General features: G+C 37.2%; 1 protein-coding gene across 5 annotated transcripts in view; it reads left to right on the forward strand.

Moving 5' to 3' along the window:
* The window catches only part of TENM1 (teneurin transmembrane protein 1), a 781,688-nt gene that overhangs the window by 296,671 nt on the left and 457,296 nt on the right, over positions 1 to 27,721 (forward strand). For 4 of the 5 annotated variants that reach the window (XM_019438138.2, XM_019438139.2, XM_053892078.1 and 1 more), the window contains 2 exons: positions 61 to 321; positions 2,003 to 2,059. The exons of the other annotated variant lie outside the window; for it this stretch is intronic. In XM_019438138.2, the coding sequence (XP_019293683.1) occupies positions 61 to 321; positions 2,003 to 2,059 (318 nt within the window). The remainder of the gene's footprint in view (positions 1 to 60; positions 322 to 2,002; positions 2,060 to 27,721) is intronic. 5 annotated transcript variants of the gene reach the window in all.

Below are 27,721 nucleotides of genomic sequence, written 5' to 3' on the forward strand. Positions count from 1 at the left end.
TTTTCGTGGGTATTTCTTACTGTTTCTCAACTTTTTTCTCTGAACTTTGTTTCTTCTCAGAGATGGAATTCTGTGAAACTCCTCACACTCTGTGCTCTGGCTACCAGACAGACATGCACGGCGTTTCTCGGCACGGCTACCAGCTAGAGATGGGGTCTGATGTGGACACGGAGACCGAAGGTGCTGTCTCACCTGACCACGCTCTGAGAATGTGGATAAGGGGGATGAAATCAGAGCACAGCTCCTGTCTGTCCAGCCGGGCCAACTCCGCGTTGTCCTTGACCGACACGGACCACGAGAGGAAGTCGGATGGGGAGAATGGTAATAGAACGATCTATACTGTTTAAGTAAAACCCAGAGTGAATGCAGTTTTTAGCCTTTGATTTGTTTTCCTTCCCTGTGTCTTCCTATCTTTCATTTCGTATGCGGGATAGTGGGTTCCCGTGGACAAGGCATGTACCTAAGTATCTGGCAAATAGACACATTTATTTATAATGATAGATAAAATGCTTTTTATTCCTGGTGATTCCCCCGAGGGAAATAATCTCATGCGGTCAGCAGTATTGTGCATGTCTTATTTATTACTCACCTTTTATTTCCGTCTTTATTTTCCAGTGTAATACTAGTGGTATTTATTATGGAAAGTACATTTCATGCATTTGGGCTTTATATCAATATATGAACAATGAGATGAACAACTGTATAGCAAGCATACTCTGTATGGGCTTTCTATTTTAATTCAGATTAAACTGTCAAGTGTATAGACAGATCCAAATTAACCAAGTTAGACCGAAATGATTAAAAAAAAAAAACCCAGAAGGTAAATTAATTTTTAGCCATTTGCCAGATGGCAAGTAATAGTAGCAATATCATTAAGTCTCAATTACATATTGTTTTCTTATAACTTTTAGAAGCAGAAAAGTTTTATCATTTTGATTTGTTGCATAGAGGTTAATTTATTTCTGCTCCCTGTCTCTACTGAAGAACAGAACCCTTTCATAAGAAAGCACATTAATGCTTATTAAACACACTAATCTAGGCTCTTCATCATTCTGTTTGTCTAAATTTCATAGGTCCCATCCCCATGACCACAGGCCTGCTCCGTTAGCAGTGGCTAATTAGTATTTTCTCAGGTGGCAGAGAGGTAGCCGCCAGCCCTATACCTACAGCTTTCTTCTATTCTGCCTTCTTCTTCCTGGTTCAGCCCACAGGGGACCCTGCCCACAATGATATAATCAGGAATGACCGTTTGCCTACTAGTTAGATTATCATTTCCTTAATGATAGGCCATAATGTTTTGTAATATCACCAAGTATCCTTTGGGTCTTGGTTTTTTTGTGTTTCTTGGTTTTTGTTTTTTGTTTTTGTTTTTTAGTCTAGTTTCAGGTACATATGTATATATTGCTGGCTTTGGCCAAGAGTGTAGGAGGTGAATTTTGGAAATGAGAGGAGAGCGTAGATGATCGATGTGTGCGCAGTCATATGCAAGTGAAAGAGCACTAGGATGGAAATGATGTGACCTTGGACTGCTCTCTAAAGTTTTCTGGGCTACAGCTGTGAAACAGAAAAAATAATGACCAAATATATGTAAAAAGGGTGCTAGATGGTCTCCTGCATTGCTGAGACTTCCCGTCCTCCCTCATCTCACTCCTGACATACGAAGTTATAGCCAGTTCACTGGATTGAAACATTAAAATAAAAGAAGTTTCGCCATGGGTTTCAACCAGTTTTCTACTCCTACAAGATCCTAAGTATGGGGTTTCTTTCGGAGTGATTAAATGATTCTGGAATTATATATTGGTGATGGTTGTAGAGCTCTGTGAAAATACCAAAATCCACTGAGTTGTACACTTTATAAGAGGGTGAACATTATGGTATGTGAATCATAGTTCATTGAATCTGTTACTTAAAATATACTATTGGATGAAGGGTAGGGGTTAAAGATTGAGGATTCCCAGGTGACTTGGATAAGGATTAATTCATAAAATGTTTAATATTACAGGTTTTAAGTTCTCTCCTGTTTGTTGTGACCTGGAGGCTCAAGCTGGGTCTACTCAAGGTAAGTGTTTGCCAATATTTGACCGCAGATTATTTTGCCTGACACCCACCCCACAGAGTGGAACCCTGCCCCTCTGACAAACAACACACAGAGGTGATTAATTGACCTGTCAAAGACAAGTTCATTGGCTGCTTATTGGTTTGCTTTCCTCTGGAAAACTTCATGTATGTATGTTGGTGGTGAAGAAGAGGTGAGTCAGGAGCTGGGGAAAAGGACCATGCAGTATTTAAAGTGGGGTAGGGAAGCGTTGATTTAGCATGGGGGTGTAGATTTAAATCAAGTTGGATTGGGTTTGGCCTCATGACTTCCTACGTTATCTCTGATTTTTTGCATGGCTCTAGTCATTAATTTGAGATATTGTCATGACTTTACAGTGCCTCCTAGCAAATGGCTTTGGTCCTTGCCTTCAGATGCTCTGGCTTGGGTTTAGAAGCCTGCTATAGCCATGTCATCAATTATAAATAACGCCTTCAGTGAAAGAACTGGTGTTCATTCTTCTCTGTAAACCTGTGTTTACACTGTGTCATTTTTCAGTGAGGGGACATTGGTGTCCTTTTACCTTTGTCTTCATTGTGCTCATTAGGCTTTGCCTCTTTTCCCAAGGGATACTGAAAGCAATATTTATAAATGATTTTGATGAAAATCAGACTTTTGGAGGGCACGGGGTCTGATCACAGGGCAATGACTCAAAATGGGGAGGTGGTGGGGGCAAACGATCAGAGGAAAGATACATCAGCATGAGCTTTACCAAAATGCACATTATCCTCTCCTAGCCCCATCACAAGAACTGCTTACCGAGGTGAGCCACCAGACTGTATTACTGTGCCTTATCCCATGGATGTGTTAGGGACTTTCAGAAATGAAACTGTTCAGTTTCATTTGGCCCTCAGTCTAATCAACCATCTATCTACCTTGATCGTGTAATACTGTCTACTGAGACAGAGTTGGAAGACTCAGGAGTGAAGGACATGCATCCTTTTTGTTTTCTTTTATAGGTTTATTTTCCTTACATCTTATTTTAGGAACTGGATGGGGTATCACAGAATCGGGCTGGGTTGCCAAGGAAAACCGATGATCCAGTCTGCTAAAAACTAGTCCTTATTGCAAGTCTCTGTTGGCCCAATATGGACCTCCAAGAATGATTTCAACTTTTGAGAGGCAGTAGAGCATAGTGATTAAAAGTTTGGACTGTGGAGCCAGAGAGCCTAGGTTTAAATCCCAGCTGTGTGACCTTGGGAAAGTTATATATAAAGTTTCTGTGCCCGAATTTCATCATCTATAAAAGAAGGATAATATTAACGTTGACCACAAGGATTTTGTGACTATTGAATAAATTAATGTAGGTAATGATTTAGAATAGTATTTGTAACATGAAGTACAATATGAATGTTCAGCATCTCACTATTTCCAAATAACACTTTTAATATCTTTATCTCACACCATCCTCATGATCACTCTGCAAAGTAGATTCTGTTGTTATCCACATTTTACATAGGAAGAAGAGTTAAAATAGCAGTTCAGAAACCAGCTAGCTAAATTCAACTGATTATTTTCTATATATTCCTTTCCTTCCTTGGCTCAACAACTTTCTCCTGCTCAGTGTGAGTTCTGTAAGTCTTAATCTGACTCCTACTTTTCAATAAAGAGTATACAATTTAGAATCTTATTTATGACCTCCAGTATGATTTCACCAATTTGGATTCTATAAATTTTCAATCAGTGACAACCAGGACTGATCGGTCTTGAGCATTTACAAAGGTTCTCACAGAGAAGGTTTGAGTTAAGATGAGAGTATAAATGGCTTTTCTAAAAGCATATTAATTTGGAGAAATAGTTGTTTTCAGTGAATTGAACTTGATGTTTGTGTGCAAATGTTGCTATTTATTTCCCATTGATCTCCATTCATGGAATGAAACCTATCAGGGCATCTATTTCATTAATCTGACTTTATTTATTTATTTATTTATTTAATGTTTATTTGTTTTTGAGACATACAGAGACAGAGTGCAAGTGCGGGAGGGGCAGAGAGAGGGAGACCCAGAATCTGAAGTAGGCTCCAGGCTCTGAGCTGTCAGCACAGAGCCCGACGCAGGGCTCGAACCCACCAACTGTGAGATCATGACCTGAGCCGAAGTCGGACGCTTAACCGGCTGAGCCACCCAGGCGCCCCATGACGTTAGATATACCATATTTGAAATGAGTGAAATGGTGTAAAATTTTTAGGATTTATATATGTTACTGTCTCACACTCCATGCCACCCCATCCCTGTGCCTCAGTTAGTGTTGGTGACGCTTTGTTTTGTTTCTGTCTTTCTATACATTCTGATTTTTAGATTAATAATGAGGCAGTGGGCATAATATGGACCAGTTTAAGATGATTTAAGCTTCACTCCTGTACATGTGGGAGAAAAGGAAGATAGAGGAAATTGTTAATTTGGCTGAGTTACTCAACTGAGAAAGATTCTGAGACACGATTTCAAGGATGCTTTCAATTCTCTCCATCCTAGATTATGACTTGGATTTTCTCCTTCTGGTTTCAAAATCATATCTATAAGGGCTTGGTTCTTTCATTTCATTAATTGGTGAAGCCTTTCAAAATATTTATTTTTTCTCATTTTCATAAATCCTATGTGGCTACCCTTCATTGAATTTAAGTCTCCGACATGCTATAACCTATGAAGAATTAAAATAAATCACCATACCTTTCAGCACGGAAACACTTGGACTGGGCTGCCTGAAGTGCAGGGGAGGGAGAACATCAGGTAACGGGGGGTGGGGGGGATCCGGATTTCTCAGCTTTCTCAGGCCAATCGGAACACTGTTGGAGTTTGTTCCCAATCCCTCAACTTTGTCCTTAGTAAATCCTTTGTTGTCTGTTGGTGCTTCCTGGCCTGTTTAGGAAAAATGCACATTTACTCAAGTTAGCTTCATCGTGAGGCCTGGGAGCAGGACACTTTGATATCAGTCAGACTGCTTTATTCATTTTACCCTTTGGCCACTCCCATTTCACCTACTACCTACATCTCTGTTCGTTGCTCTGAGGAAAAAAGTTAAAACTGAGAGACAATATATTTTTGTAGATCTTCTCTGATCTTACAAGCATAGAAATGCTGCAGTGGGTCAGACCTCTGATCATCTAACACACAACCCTGCCTCTGACCCGTGATCCGGTGGGCATTTCCTACAAGGATTTGGCAATCCTATTTGAGCATGAACCTCAGTGATTAAGGTATCGCTCCTAATTACATCTGCCTCTACCTGAGACTGGAGGAATATGCTATATGGACAGCTAAATTTGGGCAATCAATTTCCAAGAATGTGTGTTTCACAGATGGCCTAAACGAAGCAGTTGGATTATAAAAAGTGAAGATTAAATTGCATCTCAAGAAGCTACATGGAGAGAAACAGAGAAAAAGCATTTTTAACCTGTAACTCATAGAGTATACAGATGGTCCCTGACTTACGATGGTTCGATTTACATGTTTTCGACTTCATGGTGTGAGAAGGCAGTACTCATTCAGTAGAAACTGTATTTTGAGTTTGGATTTTGATCTTTTCCTGGGGCGGCGGTACACAGTACAATTCTCTCGCGATGCTGGGCACTGGGAACTGGAGCTCGCGGTTGGCCACGCGATCGCGAAGGTAAACCCCCGAGACACTTACACCCATTCTGTCCCCGCACGACCATTCTATTTTGCACTTTCAGTACAGTAGTCAGTAAGTTACATGAGACGTTCAACACTTTATTATAAAATAGGCTTTGTTTGACATGATTTTGCCCAACAGTTGGCTAACGTGAGTGTTCTGAGCACGTTTAAGGTAGGCTAGGGTAAGCTCTGGTGTTCGGTGGGTTAGGCCGTATTGTGACATGCAGTTTCGATCTACGGTATTTTCAACTTATGGTGGATGTATCAGGACATAACCCCATTGTAAGTCGAGGAAGATCTGCAAATTGTGAAGAAATTATTTAAAGGAGTTGAAATAAATTTATTTAAATAAATAAGAACAGTATAGCTATTTATATATAAAATTATATAGCTGTTCATAAATGATATTTCTACGCAATCAATATTTATTGAGCGCCTGCTCTCTGCTGGGCTCTGTATTGGAGACTGGGCATATATGAAAGATGACCAGTGTACATTCCCCAACCTCTGAGAATTTACAGTATAGTGGGAGAGATTGGTGCCCTATTAGTTAGGGTTGTTCATTATTATTTACTACTGTTATTGCAGGTAACAGGTAACAGAAACCAACTTGAGGCGGCTTAAACAAAAAATCACATTTATTTGAAAGGGCATGAGAATGCTTCATGGGACCAGTGCAAGTGAGTGGCTCGACAGCAGGAATCAGATCAGAAGAATTGCCTGGACTTTGCCTCTTGCTTCTGAATCCAGTTCCTTCAGTCCTACCTCTGAAAGTTGACTTTCTCTAAATCTCCATTTGTAAGGCAGGCATAAAGCTTCCTATAATTCCTCAGTTTATATTTTTTCTGTTCGGGAAAGCAGTTGCAATTAACCAGATATTTTTTAGTGCCATTTCTAAATTCCAAGGAGACAGAATAATTTTCCCAGCTTGAGTCAGCTCTCTACCACTGGTCCCATCAGCTACAACCAGGGAGGGAGGTCAGTAATACAAATGTTGCTTTGTGGTAACCCACCCATTAGATCCTTGGAGCAGTTCTCAATGCAGGGCAGTCCAAGTCAAGTGGGCATATATACCCAAAGAGGTCTGTTAGGAGAAGAAGGAGGAGCCAATTTTAATACAGTCTAGTTAGTACTGTGATAAAGATGTATGTGCAGCTTGCTACGAGAGCACAAGTGATCTGAAACCAATTATTACAGTAAAATTGGTTATATTAATGCAGTCTAAATAAATGATGTTCTCTATAGAGTGTGTGGTTAAGAACATGGTCTGTGATATAAGATAGACTTAGGTTTGTGCCCTGGTTCTGCCATTTACCTTCTGTGTGTCCTTGAACAGGTAGCTAAAGCTCTCCAAGCCTTCATTTCCTTCTCTGTCAAGTGGAAACATTACCTGTGAAGTTGTTTGGTGTGTGAGGAGGATTAAATGAGAAAATGAATATATAGCTCTTGACAGTGTACCTGTCATATATTAAATGCCAGCAAAGTTAGTTGCTGTTGATATCTATCACTCAGAAAGTGATATTATGCAGGTATGGTGGGGTAGATGCGATCAGGCGAAGGCTCTCTTAGCAAGGATTAGCCAGTTATACACCTGACTTCTGAAACATCTTGTGCCCCAGGAAACTCTAGCCTAGCAGAGTCCAGCCTACTTTCTCTTCATTTTGAACTGGGTAAAATGCTATGCACTCGTTTTACCTTAAATAACACATCCTTCTCGTAGCCAACAATCTTGTTCTGCTAAGTATAGAAGACTGTGAGGAGAAATTCAATGAAGTACTTCAGACCTGGCTGAGGGTTAACTTGTACCATTGGTTTTCTGTGTCGTGGTAGTAGCCCCTTAAGGTAGAGCTGGGGTTTCAGCCACCCAGAAGCCCTGTTGATTTCCATGAGTGTTGGGCAGCTGAGCTCCCTACATGCTGCTCAGGAACTTTACAGGTAAAGGATTATCTGATATAATCCCATAATAGTAAAAAAAAAAAAAATCCATCAGTACTACTCCCTATTGTTCCTGCACTGCATATCACAGAAACCTGGTAATATACCACGTGCTACTAATAAACACCATAGCATCATAGCCATGTATATGTTGTTCTTACACCTGAAATTGCTTCTTTGGAACAGCAGGGGTTGTGAAAAAAAAGAGCTAGCCTAACACCCGGGTTTCTTGAATGACATGTAATAGTTACACCCAAATGAGGAGCCATTCCTTCTGATATTTGACCACGTGGGGCCATTCATGTGCACTTAATGGAGGGAATTTGTTTGTTTGTTTTACATTTCTTTCCTTTGCTTTTGTGTTTTCCCCTGGTAATGTAAGTTATACAGGACACTTCCATAGCAATGATAACAGTTCCTCGGGAACCATCTGAATGTCAAAGGAAGTGTGTGAAACAATGCAATGGCTTGGTAATAGCTTTGGCAGGAGCCCTGCCATATAACTGACATCCTAATGGCTCTGTTGGACCCATTAGGCATGTATAAGACAGTGCAGTTGACTTTGTAATGGCTCCTTTGGAGATGTTACATGATCAGAGGAAGTGTGTAAGTCATTGAGATTACTTTATATGTGGGTGAGACACTTCTGTGGTGACTGTGATACTCTTACAATTGAAAACAATTTTGATGTTATTGAAATTCAAGCCATTATAAAGTTAGATCTACCAAGCTCATGTTTTCTTTTTTTTTTTTGTAGGTTATTTTAACTAGTATTTTTTTTAGTATTAAAGTAATATCAGCAGATGGTATAAAAATTAAAATCATAAAAACAGGTTTAAAGTGAAAAGTCCCTCTCCCTCTTACACTTTAGGTGCCACTCTTAAGAGACGGCCAGTGTTAACATTGTATTATGTATCATTCCCCAAATGTTCTGTACATGTACAAAAGGGATAACATCCTATAGAAAGTCTAATAACTTCTTCTAGTTAATATTCTACCTTGGATATTCTCCCATATTTGTAGTATAGATCTGTCTTGCTCTTTTTAATGGTTGCATAGTATTCTGTTTCTGTATCATTTTTTATTTAATCCATTCCCTTATTTGTGGACACGTAGATTTCCAATGCTTTGTTATTAAAACCAGTGCTGCACTAAAATCTATGTACACGTCTTTTTGCACACCTGTTGAATAATTTCTTAGAAGTGGAAATGATGGGTCAAGGACATGTACATTTAGCATTTTTTATAGATATTGCTAAATTTCCCCCTTAAACAACCAATTATCTTCCTACTAATGCACCTGTTTTCCCCTATCTTTGTCAATACTGACAATGACAAAAGATTTCTTTCTTTTTGTTTAATGTTTATTTATTCTGGAGAGAGAGGGAGAGAGAGACAGAGTGCCAGCGGAGGAGGGGCAGGGAGAGAGGGAGACACAGAATCTGAAGCAGACTCCAGGCTCTGAGTTGTCAACACAGAGCCTGACACGGGGCTCAGGAACTGTGAGATCATGACCTGAGCCAAAGTCGTATGCTTAACCGACTGAGCACCCTTGACAAAAGATTTCTAATATCCAATCTGCTAGAAGAAATATGGTATCTTTTGGAGCTATTATTTTGCATTTTATTTATGAGTGAGCTTGGGCATCTTTTTATATGTTAATGGACCATTTGCATTTCTTTTGTTCTGAATTGTCTCTTGACATCCTTCTTCCATTTTTGTATTTGAATTTTTGTATTTCTTACTATTTTTCAAGAAACTTCATATATTAAGGTTAAAAATCCTTGGTGTCACATACTATGCATGCTTCTTAGTTTTTTCATTTGCCTTTTGAAATAGGTCCATAAGACGTGCCTGTGTCTGTGTGTGTGGTATAGAGCTTTATATTTTTAAGTGGTCAAATTCAATCATCTATACTTTATGACTTATGGAAGTATATATAGATAGATAGATGGTAGGTAGATAGAGATATAGTTAGTTATCAACAACGTTATAATGTCCCCAATTCTAAAAATAAGCTGCTTGAAAAGTTATTTTAATTTTGAATTCAAATCTAAGTATCCAAATACAAATAATAAATCTAAATGTACAGTATATATACATATAGTATGCATCATAGATATATTTACATGAAATCAAACTTGAATGTAAAAGAAGTTAAATATAGTACGAATAATATAGACATGAAAATAAATTAGAGTTATTTACTTAGTCTTTGTAATTGATCTTATTTTTATTATTATTTTTAGAGAGAGAGAGCATGAGTAGGGGAGAGGGGCAGAGGGAGAGAGAATCTTAAGCAGGCTCCATTCTCAGCGTGGAGCCTGATGTGGGGCTGGATCCCACAGCCCTGGGATCATGACCTGAGCCTAAATCAAGAGGCAGATGCTCAACCGACTGAGCCACCCTGGCGGCCCTGTAATTGATATATTGTTTAATCATTAACTTCTTTAGTACATTAAATAATGAGTAAGAAGCCAAAATGAGTTACTGTGCTTATAGAATTAGCTTATGAATAGATTTTTTAAGAGGTTAGACAGTGTAAGAAAAAATATGGTTGAGCATATCCTCACTAGAAATAAATGACAGTACAGGCATACCTTGTTTTGTTGTGCTTCATAGATACCAAGTTTGGTACAAATTGGAGGTTTGTGGCAACCCTGCTTCAAGCAAGTCTATCAGCACCATTTTTTTCAACAGCATTGCTCACTTTGTATATCTGTGTCACGTTTTGGTGCAATATTTCAACCTTTTTCATTATTATTATATTTGCAATGGTGATCTGTAATCAGTGACATTTGATATTACTGTTGTAATTATTTGGGGGCACCACAAGCCACGGTGAACTTCATCAGATGTTGTGTCTTCTGACTGCTCCACTGAATGGCCATTATGCCATCTTTCTCCCTCTCTTCCAGCTGCCCAATTCCTCAGGATGCAACAGTATTGAAATTAGCACAATTAATAATCTACAATGGCATCTAAGTGTTCAAGTGATAGGAAGAGTATCACATCTCTCATTTAAGTCAAAAAGCAAGAAATAACTAAGCTTCGTGAGGAAGGCATGTTGAACACTGAAAGCTGAAAGCTAGGCCTCTTGCACCAGTTGGCCAAGTTGTGAATGTAAAGGAAAAGTTCTGGGAAGAAATTAAAAGTGCTACTCCAGTGAACATATAAATGATAAGAAAGCAAAACAGCCTTATTGCTGATAGGGAGAAAGTTTTAATGGTCTGGAGAAAAGATCAGACAACATTCCCTTAAGCCAAAATCTGATGCAGAGCAAGACCCTAACTCTCTTCAGTTCTGTGAAGGCTGAGAGAGGTGAGGAAGCTGAAGAAGGAAAGTCTGGAGCTAGCAGAAGTTGGGTCACGAGGTAAGGAAAGAAGCCATCTTTATAGCATAAAAGTGTAAGGTGAAGTAGTAGCAAGTGTTGATGTAGAAGCTGCAGCAGGTTGTCCAGAACATCTAGCTTAGATCGTCAGTGAAGGCAGCTGCACCAAATAGCAGATTAGCAATGTAGACAAAACAGCCTTCTGTCAGAAGAAGACAGCATCTAGGACTTTTTCATAGCTCCAGAGGAGAAGTCATTGCCTGGCTTCAAAGCTTCAGAGGACAAGCTGACTCTCTTGTTAGGTGTGAACGCAGCTGGGAAATTTAAGTTGAAGCCAATGTTCATTGTTAACTATACCTTGTTTTTGGATACTAACATTTCTAGTATTTCTCTACCATAAAAATGTTACAATAGACATCTTTGTGATCAAACCTTTGGTCTGGTTCCGATTCCTTCCTTACAATAGATGTCTACAAAGAAAATAACTGGGTTCAATAATGTTTACATTAAGGCCCAAGATATGTATGAAATTATTTCTGAATTCATACCCCCATTAACAAAGCATGAAAGTGGCAATTTCATTTTTCCCTCACTTATACTAGATGATTTACTTTAAAAGATTTTTTGCTAATTATTCATTGAAAGTTAAAAAAAATGAAATTATGTATTTTATATTACATGTCACTTACTGATGCTGGAATTGAACCTTTTATCATCTCCTTTTTTTTTTTTCTAATGACATTCCTCATTTGTTAGTTGAACTGATTTTTCAAATTATATGTCATTAGAAATCTAGAACTAAATACATATAAATCTAAGTCATTTCATGGGGGGCAATAAAATAGATAATCCAGAATAGAGGAGAAGATAAACATAAGCATGTCATAATAACTATAGATAAAGAGGAAGTTGAAAGACTCTTAAGAAACTACTTTGTGCACCTCTTTGAAGATACACTTGAAAACCTGGGTGGAGTGGATAATTTTATAGGAAAAATACAAATGCCCAAAACTGGCCTTGGATGATAAAGAAAATCTAAACTTTCTAATTTATATAGAAATAAAATTACCAAAGAACTGCTCAAACCAAAAAAAGTAGCAGAAATAGTTTCATAGGCAAAATCTGCCAATCTTTTAAGAAACATATCATTTCAGTGCTCCTTAAGTATTTTCAGAGCGTAACAAAAGTGAAAGCTTCCAAATCTTTAAAATTTTTTTGGAAACAAGAAAAGATTTGAGATCTAAAGCAGAGAAAGAAATCACAAAATAAATCTACAAACCAATTGTACTTATGAATATTTGAGGTAAACTTCTTTTTAAAAAATTTTTTAATGTTTATTTATTTTTGAGAGAGAGGAGAGCAAGCAGGGGAGGGGCAGAGAGAGGGGGAGACACAGAATCTGAAGCAGGCTCCAGGTTCTGAGCACAGACCCCGATGCGGGGCTCGAACTCACGAACCATGAGATCATGGCCTGACCCAAAGTCGGTTGCTTACTCGACTGAGCCACCCAGGTGCCCCTTGATGCAAACTTCTTAAATAAAATACTGGCAAACAAGGTCCAGCAATAGAGTAAAAGAATAATACACTATGAGTGCAGTTCACACTAGGAATGCAAGGATGGTTTAATAATAGGAAATCTGTTACTCTAATTTACTATATGAATAGATAAACCATATGAAAAATTGCTTAGATGCTAAAAAGGCATTTGATAAAATCCAGAGTTGTATTTAACAAACACAAGTAGTTACTCGCTGCAGACAGTGTTCTAACTATTTTACAGATATTAATGGATTTATTTCTCACAACCAATCCATGACTTAGGTACTAATAATATCCCCATTTACATACATAGAAACCAAGGCATAATGAAGATAAATAAAGTCATTTAGCTAGTAAGTGGTAAAGCCAAACTTCAAACCCAGGCAATCTGATTCCAAACCCTGGAATTTAACCACTATACTATACTGCTGATCATCAATTTTTGGTATTCTTATTTAAATATATGTACATATTTATGTAAAACTCATGTCCTTTTTCTTAAGTTTATTTCTTTTTTTAAGTTTATTTATTTATTTTGAGAGAGACAGAGACTGCAGGAGGGGCAGAGAGAGAGAGAGAGAATCCCAAGCGGGCTCTGCTCAGCACACAGCCCAATGTGTTGCCTGATCCCGCAGTAGCAAATTCACAACCTGAGCCAATATCAAGAGCTGGACGCTTAAAAGACTGAGCCACCCAGGGACCCCTAAAACTAATTTCTTAGATACAATTCTGTGGCATTTAATATTATAATTACTACATTGTAATTATATATGATATATCTATAATTATGTACTATAGTATAATTATAAACAATTATAATATATAATATAGTTATACAATAATTATATATAATTAAATATACCAACAAACATAATAATATAATTATAATTTGAAACATATATATATATAATTCTGTAGCATGATGTCATGTAAAATCACAAAACCCCATTTTATTCTAAGTGAGGAAGCCCTACAAAACAAGGATGTCCACTTTCACCAACTACTTTAAACCTATTATGAAGATCGCAACTGTCACCATCAGAAAAGAGAGAGAAATGAGGAGTACAATTAGAAGCAAAGAAGTAAATTATTATTTGCAGGTTATATAATCGTATGCCTACAAAAATCTAAGAAAAGGAAACAGTAAATTAATACAAATAATAAGAATTAAGTCAACTAATTTGGTACAGCTTTAGCACACCAGACTAATAGTTTTTCTCCATACAAACCACAATTAGAAAATATAGTTGAATAAATTGTTAGTTTTACAATGCAATGGTGACAATCAAAATGCCTAGGAACAAACTAGTAAAAAGAGCCAGACACACACACACACTCACACACACACACGCACACACACGCACATGCACACACACACTACAATGCTATTGAGGAATGTAGAAGAAAACAAAAATGGAAAGCTTTACCCTGTTCTTGGATGGTAAGTCTCAGCATATAAAATTCTCCCTAAATTAATCTGTAATTCTAACATGCCTCCAATAAAAATATCAATTGACCTTAGGGCGCCTGGGTGGCTCAGTTGGTTAAGCGTCCGACTTCAACTCAGGTCACGATCTCGCAGTCCGTGAGTTCGAGCCCCGCATCGGGCTCTGGGCTGATGGCTCAGAGCCTGGAGCCTGCTTCCGATTCTGTGTCTCCCTCTCTCTCTGCCCCTCCCCCGTTCATGCTCTGTCTCTCTCTGTCTCAAAAATAAATAAATGTTAAAAAAAATTAAAAAAAAATATCAATTGACCTTGTAATAACACTGACTTACTGGCTCTAATGTTCAAATGGAGAAAAAACAAACATGTGAGAACACTCTGAAAATATTTGGGGAAAAAACCATAATGTTGTGATAGTAAGTTTGCCAGTTAGTAAAATATATTTAAGTTCATTTTAACTGTACCAGGATGGTGCTAGTATACAACAAACAAAGTGTTAGAATGGAAGAGGAAACCCAGAAATGGACCCAAATATGGATAGGAATATAGAACATGATAATGATGGCATGTCAGATCGGTAGGGAAAACGGGAGTTCTTTAAAAAAAAATGTGTTAGAGTAATTGGGTAGCTATCTGCAAAACAATAATATTGGTTCTCTACCTCACTCCCTACACCAAAATAAATTCTAGATGAATTAAAATTTAAAGGTGGAAATAACTACTAGAAGGAAATATGGGAGAATGTTTTTCCTGACCTTGGAATAGGAGAAGCTTTTCTAGATATGGCACACAAAAACAGAAGCCACAAACAAAAGTGTTGCCATGCTATATTTGTGGCATCCAGAGGCAAAGGGTTAATTTTGTCTTTTATCAATGAAAAAAAAGCCCCAACAATAAAATGGAAAACAATTGATAGAGGCTATAGAATAGGAAATGAGAATGGTTCTTGAACATATAAAAATGTTAACCTCACTCCTAAGGGGAATGCAGAATAGAGCTATAAGTTATCATTTATCACCTCTATCACATTGGTAATAATAAAAATTTGATAATATACTTTGTTGATAAATGTGTATGAAATGTTGGTTATAGGAGTATAAATAGATATAGTCTCCATGAAAGGAAATTTGGCAAAATCTAACAAAAGTCTATCTCCTTTGACTCAGCAGTTTCACTTTGCAGAGTTTATCCTGCAGATACTGAATGAGTATGCAGTGATCTGTAAGAGGATGTTCACAGTAGTGTTGTTCGAAATATCAAAAAATCGAGGATATCAATGAAAATGTTCATCAGCAGGAGGCTCCTTGAATAATTTATGGTACATTCATGCAATGGAATACTCTACAGCCTTCCAAAGAAGGAGGTAAACATGATCAGAGGAGAAGTGGAATGGTTTAGGAAGAATTACGTAGGGGCATTTCAACTCTATTGACACCATATTTATTTGTATATATATTGATTTATTTGTAGCATTTTTTTTTCTTAAACTAAGTGGAGGGGGTATATGACTGTGTATAATGTTGCTCTTTATACCCTTTTATAGATATCTTAAATAATTTTAATAAATTTAACACGAACAAAATGAGCGAAATCTGTGTGTAACTACATAGAATAGTCTTTAACATACATCATTAAACAGAAGCCACAGAGTTTGTATCATTGTGTATAGCAGTGGCTTTTTTGTTTGTGTCTCAGAGTAAGAAATAACTTTTTACATTGTGACCCAGTTCATAATGAATATATAAATAAAAATAAAAATTAGCAACAAAAATTTCACAAGACAGTGCCTACCCTTACTATGAATCACATACGCTGATATTTTGTATTCCATCTTATTCCCATGTCTTTGTAATGTTAATTGTGATCCAGTGTATTTATTTCATAACCCACTAATAGGTCACAGCCTCCAGTTAAAAAACTGATGTCCACCGCGTTACACTTGACCTGTAGTTTTTAACGGAGCTACATGTATGTATGCTTGTATATACATAGAATTTCTCTGGGGGTATTCACAATAAATGGATAATTCTGACTGCATTTATGGAAGGGAACTAGAAGACTATGGGGCGGGGGTGGGAGAGATTTGTTTTCCTACGTGCTCTTTTGTACCTTTAGAACTTTGTACTATGTGTTATTAAAATTTTTAATTTAACATAATGAAAAACTAAATAAAATGAAGATGATAGAAAGAAAGGAATCCAAGTCACTTGCTTTCTAGATCACTTTTTTTTAAATTTTAGAGAGAGAGAACATGTGAGTAGGGGAGAGGGGCAGAGGGAGAGAGAGAGAGAAAATCCCAAGCAGGCTCCACACTTAGCATGGAGCCCAATGTGGGGCCCAATCTCACGAACCATGAAATCACAACCTGAGCCGAAATCAAGAGTTGGACGCTCAACCAACTGAGCCACCGAGGCACCCCTAGACCACTTTTTAAGATAACCAATAATTGCTGTTTACGAGCTCTTTCCAGTGTTTTAAAAGAAATGAAAAAAAAAAAAAAACCCTTCCCTATAAGCACAAGATTATAAAATGTTCCCTTTATGGCAATCCCCAGATTTAGCTTTTGATTTATGTCTATAACACAGCTTTTTTGGTGTGCTTTGTAGAAACAAAGGAAGAAACAAATACATTAGACTGAGGGTAATATTTTGTTTTTTATATTACTATTAGATCACCTGATCATTCTCATTGTCAACGTGAAATTCAAGTTGTATATGTGGAAGAGGCACACTCTTGTTTACTTGAAGAAGTTATGTTTGTAGTTCAAGTTTCTGTCTTAAACACGGGAAGCAAGTCATGGAAGTATTGTTAATCCAGTGGACCAGCAGTTTTGTTTCAAAGTTGTCTGACACAGTTAGCACTTCTAAAACAAAAAGACAGCTGCAGATTTCACACCTTTCATGTGATATAAACCATGCTATTTTCCTTTGAGATCAAAAACATGTATTTGCCATTTAACAATTTCAGTAGTGTACACATAATTGTGTTTCTATGAACAAATGGATATTACACTACGTGCTTGACTTTAAATAGCATTTCCTTATTCACCAAAGTCCATATTTTTGACTTTTTGTTTTCAATTTTATGGCCACTATCATTTGAAAATTTGTACTTAAAGAATTTTCATTCATTTTGATGTTTGTAAGTGCAAAACGAGTTTATTTAAGAAAGCTGATTTTTTTTAAACATCTCATTTTTGAGAGTGAGAGAGACAGAGTGTGAGTGGGGGAGGGTCAGAGAGAGTGGGAGACACAGAGTCAGAAGCAGGCTCCAGATTCTGAGCTGTCAGCACAGAGCCTGAAGTGGCGGTGGGGCTAGAACCCACTGACCGCAAGATCATGACCTGAAGTCGGAAGCTTAACGGACTAAGCCACCCAGGCACCCCTACTGATCTTTTTTTTTTCAAATTTTTATTTCAATTCTAGTTAGTTAACATATGGTTCAATTTTGATTTCAGGAGTAGAATCTAGTGATTCATCACTTACATACAATACCCAGTGCTCATCATAACAAGTGCCCTGATCCTGTATTTTCATTGTTCCTTGGCAAGTTCATATTTGCTGAAATAATTCTGCAGCTAGAGCAATTGTGTGGCCTGCATAAGTCTTGTGTGCAAAGGCTTAATAACTTTTACTGTGAGAAAATTGGCCATCTTGCGAAATAATCCAAACTGTTATCTTCTACCACATGTCTTATAACCTGGGTTGCCACTGCTAAACAAGGACCAAAACAAAAGAAATATAAAACTAGGGAGTATCCCATACCCTGCTGTATTTGTGCGTTCGCTCGGCTTCCTTCACATGGCTTCAGCATGGCTTACCATGCTTAGTTTTACTCTTATCTCAGTGGTCACTTCTCTATCTGATTTGCTGATTCTTTCTCTTCTTTCTGACCCTTTAATGTTGGAGAATTCCCAGTGTTGTCTTTGTCCTAGAACCTTCATTTACACTCACTCCCTCAGGGATCACATACAATCTTGAGGCTTAAAATGCTATCTAATACGCCAAAGAGTTCCAAATTTATATCTCAGCCGAGACTGGTCTTCCAACATCCAACTTCAACTACCTACTTGATAATTTCACTTGGATATCTAATGAGTATCCTGGATTTCACTTGTCCAAAACTGCCCCCCTGATCTTCCCTCTACCCCGGACTTGCTCCACTTGCAGACTAGCCCATTTCAGTTGATGGAAACTCCATTCTGCCACTTGCTTAGGCCAAAAACCTTAGGGTCGTCCTGAAAGCTCTCTTGCTTTCATACCTTATATCTGCTCTATCAGCAAACACTGTTCCTTTACTACCAACTCCAGTGCTACCGCCTTTGTCCAAGCCACCATCATCTGTCACCTGGGCTAATTCAGCAGCTTCCAACACTTCTCTGCTTCACAGAATGATCATTTTAAAATGTAAGTCAAGTGTACTAAAAATATTGCAAGGGCTTCTCATCTCACAGAGTAAAGTATTTACAATGGTCAAAATGCCCTCCATGATCTAGCTTTCTCTCTGGCCTCCCCTCCTTCTGCATTTCCCCCTGTTAGCTGCGTTCTAGCCACACTGATGTCTTCGTCAATCTTCAAAAAAACCCCAAAAAACAAAAAAACCCAAAACCCACCAAAACAAATCAAAAAAGCAAAAAACCCTTGTCAATACACATCTGCCTTAGGGACTTTGTTCTAGCTGATTCCTGCCTGTGCTTGGAACTGTCTTCTTTCAGCTGTCACATATTTAACTCTCACACCTCCTCAAACCTTTGTTCAGCTATCTCCTCCTCACTTAGGCCTATTCAGACCCGTATAATACTGCAACTTTCACCCCCAACCCCAAACTCCCAGTACCTTTTTACCTGCTCAACCTCTTCTTTCTTTTCATAGCATATATCATCTTCTATATAATTTACCCATGTATGGTGATTATTGTTTATTCTCTGTTGCCCCCATCAGAATTTTAATTTCCACAAGGGCTGGGATCCTTGTCTGTTTTGTGCACTGAACTCTTTAAAGCTCATATAATAGTTTTCAACACTTAGTAGGCATTCAACAAGTATTTTTGAATGAATAAATAAGTATAGATATGTGATTCTTGGTATATACATTTTGGCGGTGTCTTTACACAGAACTGAATAACCATTTTTAATTGATTGTAACCATTATTTTTTTGCACAATTGATTTTTTTAAGGCTTTGTTTATATGTGTGAACCAATTTGGTTTCTGAATGAGTTGGTCAATCAGCTCAATAAAGTCAGTAGTTTTAAAACTCCTGCATTAGTAGTTGAATCAGTCAGACCTATTTTCTGGTTTCCTGGATTCATTCCGTTTCAGTTTGTGATGGCTGTACTGGCTTTTATAGGTAGAATATTCAGACAAACTTGTGCATGGAAAAACAGCTGCAACTGATATGCCAAATCAATTCATGTAGACATAACCATATCCAGTCACAATTAGACTACAAGTCAAATGAGTATTGTAGGAAAACTTTATAGTCAGCATAGTTGGTTTCAGACTAAGAAGTAAGAAATACCAATTGATTGTCTATAAATAAATAAATAAATAAATAAATAAATAAATAAATAAAGTACATACATTATCTTCTTGAGTGATTTATGAAAATAAGCAAATCAATCAAAATTGTCAAATAAGTTGATTCATTTAAGACATTGCCTAAATTGATATGCTATCTGACTGAATTGCCTAGTAATTTCGGTAGAAACTATTGAACCTTTTGTTTATGAAGACACAACCATATTTTAGCAAATACTGCTACAATTGATTTTTTTTTTAAAAAGCATTGCAATTAGAATTGATCAATCAATCCAGTCAAAATTGTCAAGAAATGTGAGTCTATAGGACAGTCAAGTCTAATGTGAAACTAGGATAAGAAAGTATGTTAAAGTGTCCCACGTTATGTCAAAGTTTTGAGGAAATGTCTGCAAAAGTTGAAAAAAGAGTGGGAAACAAAAGTTCAAACATTTTAGCTTTGAACGAGTCATAATACCATCAGCTCATGACATTTTGACCAATCCTCCCAGACTTACTGATGTCACAACAATGCCACAGCTGATATTGAGAGACCTCAGGAAGGCAAAACAAGACAGAGCAGCACAAAACAACCACAGGGGTGCCTGGGTGGCTCAGTTGGTTGAACGCCCGACTCTTGATTTCAGCTCAGGTCATCATCTCACGGTTCGTGGGATAGAGCCCTGCGGCAGGCTCTGTGCTGACAGTGCGGAGCCTGCTTGGGATTCTCTCCCTTTCTCTCTGTACCCCCCCCCCCCCAACTCATGTGCACCCTTGTTCTCTCTCTCTCTCTCTCTCTCAACAAATACATACATACATACATACATACATACATAAAGATAAAACAACCGCAAAATGGAAAGGAAGCAGGCAATAGTAGCTCCATGAATTAAGTACTTGATGTATTCTTTTAATTCACCTTGAACGTATGTGCAGAATTTATTTTAACCTTTGGCTGCTTTTGTGTTAGTGCCAGACCTATAAGATACTTTCTGTTGATTTGTATAACTTGTATGGGGAGCAGTAAGGATTTGGAAAGTAATCTTTTCCCTCGAGTAAAGTTTTGTCCATAAGCTCTGTCATTTGTCCATCAAACTAATACTGTCATTTTTCTCAGCTTTAGCCACAAGAAGGATTATCGAGACGTTTTTGTTTTACTTCTGGTTTCTAAGCAGCTACCTAGACTAGGTAGAACTTTTTTGTTATCATGTTCTCCTAAGAACCATAATTTTATAAAAAGAAATTAGCCCAAGGAAAATCTCAGCAGAAAAGTGGTTTTCTCTTATAATAGTTTGCCTCCAACATAGATGCTGGTCTTTACTCACAAGAACTAGAGAGAATAATTTGGACATATTTTCTTGTACCTTATACCTTGGGCCTGGGAGACTTAAAATAAAGAAATATCTTGCTTTCTAAGAAGTTAGGTTTCAGTTGTTCCAGATTGAATTAGTGTAAATAAAATAGAAAGAAGAGCCCTAGCAAATCAATACTGCATTGGTAGTAAACTGGAAAATACTGACAAATTATCCTTTTAGGCCTTAGCGAGGTTTAATCTAAACATCGTTTTCTCCTGACAGTATGAGAGAGAAGAGGGTAATTTATTACCCAGGCCTGATATGGATGAGAAAAGACTGCTGCTTGTTCTTCACTGTTCTGGCTCTTTCCTTCTCCATGCCGGTTCAATGTTTGTTTTGCTCCAGAAAATCATTCTCCAATAATATGTTTATAGGTCTTATAACTTGACTGTGTAGAGCTGCTGCTTTCTCCTGGTACATCTGAGGACTTGCTAGCTCGTTTAAGAATGTAGATTTTTTTATGGCTCTGTTGGAAGCTCCGGTTTCTTTTATTACATTCACGAAGCGTGTTCCTAAAGGACTGTATGCAAATCATTTCCTAGTTTTACCTGCTGGATGCGATAAAGTCATCTTAGAAAATCTGGTCACATTATAATGCAAATAACTACCATTCCCCCCAGTTTATGATCTGCAGAACGGGGGATTTTTGCTTCTTGCATTTATTGAAGGTGGGCCCTGTTTCCAGTGCAATTAAAACTTGCCACCCATTAACAGGAAAGAGGAAATTTGCGGGTTTGAAAGAAAAAATATTTAGTGTTGTTTCTGTCTGATTTCTTGCAGTGTTTGTTTCATCCTATAACTCTTGTTCTATGTGATAGGTGTAAAGTACAAATATGCAAAATCTGTGGCAGAAAAATTAGGTCAGCAATTTGCTCATCGTTTTCTGTTAAATAAATTAGTCGTGTTAAATGTCACATTTTCCAACATGGATATGATAAAATAACATTTTTAATTAACCCAAGAGGGATATGGACATAAGAAAACCAAGTACTTTCTCCAGACAGGATCATTTCTCAAGTACTGCATTATGAACAATATTTAAATTACTGGTTATATTTATCCCACGTATTTTGCAAAACTGAAAGTCTTACTATATTAATGTTACACCTCCATGGCTATTATGAGCATAATAAAGAAATGTGCCTCAAACTTTTTATACATTTTGGGGATTGTATACATATTTAAATAGTAATAGATGTTTTCTTACATAATGTGCCCCATACCAAATTGAAGCCTTCATATGCTTAATTACTCATCTAGACTCCAGAAATATTTAAATTCCCAGGTGCCTCTCGCCAAAAGATTAAACAATTAAGTTAGAAATGGTGAACTTATACAAGGAGGAATTTTAGTAAGAAACTCAGTTAAATTTAGTTTTGTGGGTTCAGAAGGGAAATAAATTTCTTCTGGAAAACATTTTCTGAAAGAGAAAAATGTGTTAGGGATATATGATTGGACTATTAAATATAAATGTTGCAATCTTAATCATCTGCAGACCAAGCCATTGTGACAAGATTTCCCTACATAATTAGCAGCATGCTGCATATGCCAGTGAGTTAAAAAGAGAAGAGGATCAATTTGATGCCTTAAACATAATTGCCATGAATGAATTGGCTCTACTTCAGACATTGTATGAAACATTACCATTTTGTGAGACTTTTTAAGTTATTAAACATTTTAGAATTCCCTTTGCAAACATGGCACCTGTTACAGGAGAGATTTGGGAGATGTGGGGAGAGAGATGATTGAAAATAAATGTGGTCACAGGCCTTCTATTTAGCAGCTTGCTTACTTAGACCTAATGGTGCTGATAAAAGTAATTCTGGTGGCATTATTAACCTGGCTTTATACTACTAGGCCAATTGACCAGAATAAGATCAATACTTTTTTCCAATTGTCAAGACGGCCAATCACCTTGGTTTTGATTGGATCACAGCGTGGTTGATCCAATTCATTAGTTAGGATTACTGAAATAAACCACACTTGGAAAAACTCTAATGCAAGTTAGTGGGCAAGTGCCAAATAGTGGAACAGTTCTATAAGAGTGAGCTCATCAAATGATTTCTGTAAGTCATTATTTTTGTCCAGAATTGATTCAATGAATAAAGTCATTTGAAGGGTCTGGAAGATACAACTAAGAAAAAAATGCTTTTTAAAATTTAAATTGAAAACGTTTGTTAACATTTATTAAAGTCTATTTCAACACTAGGATTTAATTATTCAATAAGCATTTGTCAAGCACCCACCATGTATAAATGACTGGAGACCCAGAAAGGAATAATTAAGACATTTTCCATGATCTTGGGAAGTTCACTATCACTGGGGAGGGTTGGGGAGTAAACAACTAATTATGCTGTGATGTGGTAAGTTTTATAAGAAATATATATGCAAAATACATGCAGTGAAAGCAAAAAGAATGAAATAACAAACTGGGGAAATCTGGGAGTGCTTCACATCGAAGGTGATGTTTGAAGTATGAATACAAACTTACCAGGCAGAAAATAAAAGGGAAGGACATTTCAGGCAGAGCAAACAGAATGTCCACAAACAAAGAGGCATTAAAGGGCCTGGCATATTCTAGAAATTGCAAGAAATAGAATCTGGCTATGTGATAGCATGCTAACGGAGACAGATAAAATGTGATACATCAAGATAATTTGGAGCCAGTTTGCAAGAGCCTCATAAGTTATGCTGAAGAGTTTAGATATTTTTCTTGTGAAAATGTGGAGCCACCAACTTAATTGTCAGTGTCATAAGATGGGTACTTTAGAAATACAACCCTTATGTCATTACAGAATAAGGATTGGAATTCATTCACTAATTCAACAATTTATTGAACACTTACTATTTGTTCAGCAAGTGGTGGAGATAAAAACGACCAATAAATCACAGCCCCTGCCTAGAAAACTCAGACTGGTAGAAAAACATATATGAAAAACAATGAAAATTCAATACAATATATCCTATATTATACTATGCCCCAAATACAATGAGAACATAGAGGAAAGAGTGCCTAAGTTATCCTGAGGAAGTCAGCTAAAGCTCCATAGTGTGTGACAATTGAGTTAAGACTTAAAGTGCTAAGTAGACATTTGTTACATGGGCAGACAAGAAAGACATTTGGCATAAGGAAAATCTAGAGGTAACTTACATTTTTTTAAATGGCAGAATAAATGCCCTTTCTCTTCTCTAAAATTACTCAGATACAACAAAGATAAAGGAAAGAAGAATAACTTTATGTCTGAACCACACAACTGAATAAATGCTGCCAAGTGCAGTAGTGATCAAGGAGTGTAGGAAGATGTGTAGGGATGACTAGTTTTCAGACAAAGCAGAGCATACTTCCCCAAAGTAATCAGCTCACATTGTGAAATAAACCAACAATCCTTTATTTAGAAAAGGGGGACTAGGCTCTATAGACTGTTGGTAGAAGTTTCCATAGGTCAAAGGGAGTTCAGGTTTTAACCAAGAAACACATGCATACATCATCTTTGCAGTAATCATTTTGAGCAGTGATAGAGGAGAGAGATTGAATTTTGAGGAGCCCTACAGCTTTCAATAATCATTGACTGGAGATAAATGAAAACTAAAACAACTCTCTCTCTCTCTCTCTCTCTCTCTCTCTCTCTCACACACACACACACACACACACACACACCCAAAGGAGCTTCATTCTAAGCCAAGGAGAACTCTTATTAGTCAGGAACAATGCATTCAGCTGTCCACTACATAAATCTACTAATAGCTGGTCTAGGAAGAACTAACCCCACTCAAAGATGAGTAGTAATCCAAATGGAACCAGAACATACTCTATACAAAGGAACTACAAGAAAAATAAAGAAATAAATAGGAAAAACAAATGGCAGATAAGTACTCACCAGAGAAATGCTGCCCCCAAGCAGAAAAAGTATGAACAAAACATATTGCCAACAAAAGACATAGTATATAAATCAAAGAGCTCAAAGGAGAGTGATAAAGTTATAATGAAACAACATAAAGGAATAAAATATGAAACAGAGCTAAGGAAACTAACAAAAGAGAACAAAATTAATCATGAAAATGAAGCAAATGTTGGAAGCAGCAGAAAGAACAGATACTGCCCAAGATACAGTAAGACACATGAAGAACAGAACAAAGGAAAGCAAGGAAAATTAATGGGATAAACAAACAGCTTTAAAGAAATAGGAAGAAAATGAAACCTATATAAGATGGGCATAGGAGATCCAATCTAAGAATCTAAGTGCAAAGGTTATTCTTGAAAAAGAGAACCAAACAAAAGAAACAAAAAATATGCCAAGATATAATTCAAGAAACATTCTAGAAATTAAATAAAACTTGAGTTTATAGGTTGAGAAGCATAACATCTCCTAGGAAAAGTGTTTGAAAGGTTTATCAACATTGAGCCACACCCTGGTAAAATGACTGGACTTCAAGAATTTTGTGCGCATCCAGGTAGAACAATTAAGTATATATAAGTCTGTCCTGAGACTGCTTTACAATAACTTTCAGCACTAGAAGACCATGAATCAGTACCATGAAGTCCTCAAGGTAAAAAACAGAACTCATTAAATAAATGTAAGGCAAGCAAGGTGCCTAGGGCACAGAATTTAAGGTAGCGCTCAGTCTCTTCCACAAAAGAGTGAGTGCCTTTTTAAGTTCTGTGCCCTTCAGGAGCCTCGCTTGCCTCTCCCTATTACCAGCCCTGGATACTGGCTACAGAAATGTAGGATATTTTATAAATATAAATAAATATAGATAAAGAACATTTTATAAATGTATACCTTTAAGGATAACCATGAGTAGGATCAGTAAAACTAAAAGCAGAATACAAAACTTCCACGTTATCAGAAGAAATGTGCATACATAGTATACACAATGGAGAAAATATATGTCATATGAATTAAAAGAAAATCAAAGAGATATATAGAAAAAGTAAAATATGACAAAACAAAGCACAAAAAGCAGCCATATACATAATTGTTACTAAGCAGAGACCATTTTTCCTTAATATCTGTTTTACCTTTCTTACTTAATAATGAAACCACAAATGTCAGCTGGATTTCTGGCCACCAGAATAGACAGTGTCATTTCCAAGGGCTCTTACATCTAGATTTGGTAATGTGACTAAGTTCAAGCCAACAGAGTATCAGGAGAAAGGATGTGTGCAACCTCTAGAAAATATTATTAAATATTTTTAAAGATAAATATTTTAAAGATAATCTGCCTCTCCTCCTTTTTTTTTTTTCCTTTCCACTGGTTGGAATACATATGTTTATGAAAGGTGGTATCTCAGTCATTAGGGGCCACAGCAGGAAACTCTCTATTAAAGATCGCAGCGTAATAAAATGGAAAGAACCTTAGTCATAATGATTCAACGACTATGAAGTTGCCATATCAACCCTAAACTATCAATTTGTATATTTACATGAGAGAGAAATAAACTTCTGTCTTGTTTAGGAAAAAGCTTTCTTTTACTTAGAGCTGAACTGAATCCTAATTAATACACTCATCTACCACAAGAAGGAAATTCTCAGAATGTATCACAAAGCATACCTAATATCTGGTAGGCTGAATTCAGAGATGGCCTCTATGATCTCCATTCTGATGTCACTCCTGTGATTAGGTTGGTTAAATGGCAAAAGCAATTTTGTGGATGTAATTAAGGTTGGTAATCAGCTGAATTTAAGATTAGGAGATTGCTTGGGTGGGTCCAACCTAAGTGCGTGAGTTCCTTAAAAAGATAGAGGAGCTGGTGGCAGAAGGGCAAGTTAGATTTACAGAGTGAGAGGAATTCAATGTGAAGAAGGGTGCCTCTTGCTGTCATGGAGGCAAGAACTCCTGAGACTGAACTCTGGGAGCTGAGAGTGTTGCCTGGTGTCAGAGAGCAATAAAATGGGGGACCTCAGTCCTACAACCACAAGAAATTGAATTTTTCCAACAACAGAAATGAGCCCGAATGAGGACCCTAAGCCCCAGGAGAGAATGCCTACAGCATTCAGCCCTGCGCTTTCCTGCTATTGTCTCCATTTTCCAGACCTTCAACTGTAAAGCCATTTTGCCTTTTCTCATTCTCTCTCTCTCTCTCTCTCTCTCTCTCTTCAGGCTCTGGACTCTAAAGCTTCATTGCTTGTGTTTTGTGCAATGTACCTTTCGTTGAAATTCCAGCCATATCCGTTCCCAGTCTTTTTTCCATGACCACCAATCTAGTCCAGGCCTTTATCACTGAGTGACTGAGTGACTCTAACAACATCATAGGGAACTTCCCTAACACACATTCTCTCCCTTTCCTATCCCATGGCCTATTCCGTGTTAAAATTATTCTGTTTAACTCTTTTTTTTTTTAAATCACATTTCTTTATTCTAAAACCTTTTAGTTCCTCATTTCTCTTACAGTAAGTTTAAATTTTCCTTTCTGGCATTTAATATAATTCATAATCTGGGGCACTTGGGTAGCTCAGTCAGTTAAGCATCAGACTTCTTGATTTAGGCTCAAGTCACGATCTCAAGGTTCATGGGATCCAGCCCTGCCTGGGCCTCTGTGCTGACAGCACAGAGCCTGTTTGGGATTCAAGCTCTCTGTCCCTCCCCCACTCATGCAAGCTCTCTCTCTCTCTCTCTCTCAAAATAAATAAGCTTTAAATAAAATAAAATAATTCATGATCTGACTCCTCTTAATCTCTCCCCCTTAACCTCTCCAATATGAAAATTGTATTATGGTCAGTTCTGTCTCTTCTTTTTTTTTTTAAGTGTTTTTTTTTTTTTTTTTTTTTTTTTTTTGAGAGAGAAAGAGAGAGAGAGCATTAGCATGAGCGGGGTAGGGGTAGAGAGAGGGACAACAAGAGAATTCCAAGTAGGCTCTGCACTGTCAGCATGGAGCCTGATGCGGGGCTCGAACCCAC

This window comes from Panthera pardus, unplaced genomic scaffold (genome assembly GCF_024362965.1).
Source record: "Panthera pardus isolate Hobbes unplaced genomic scaffold, ASM2436296v1 HiC_scaffold_27, whole genome shotgun sequence".
In the NCBI taxonomy this organism is placed as follows: Eukaryota; Metazoa; Chordata; class Mammalia; order Carnivora; family Felidae; genus Panthera; species Panthera pardus.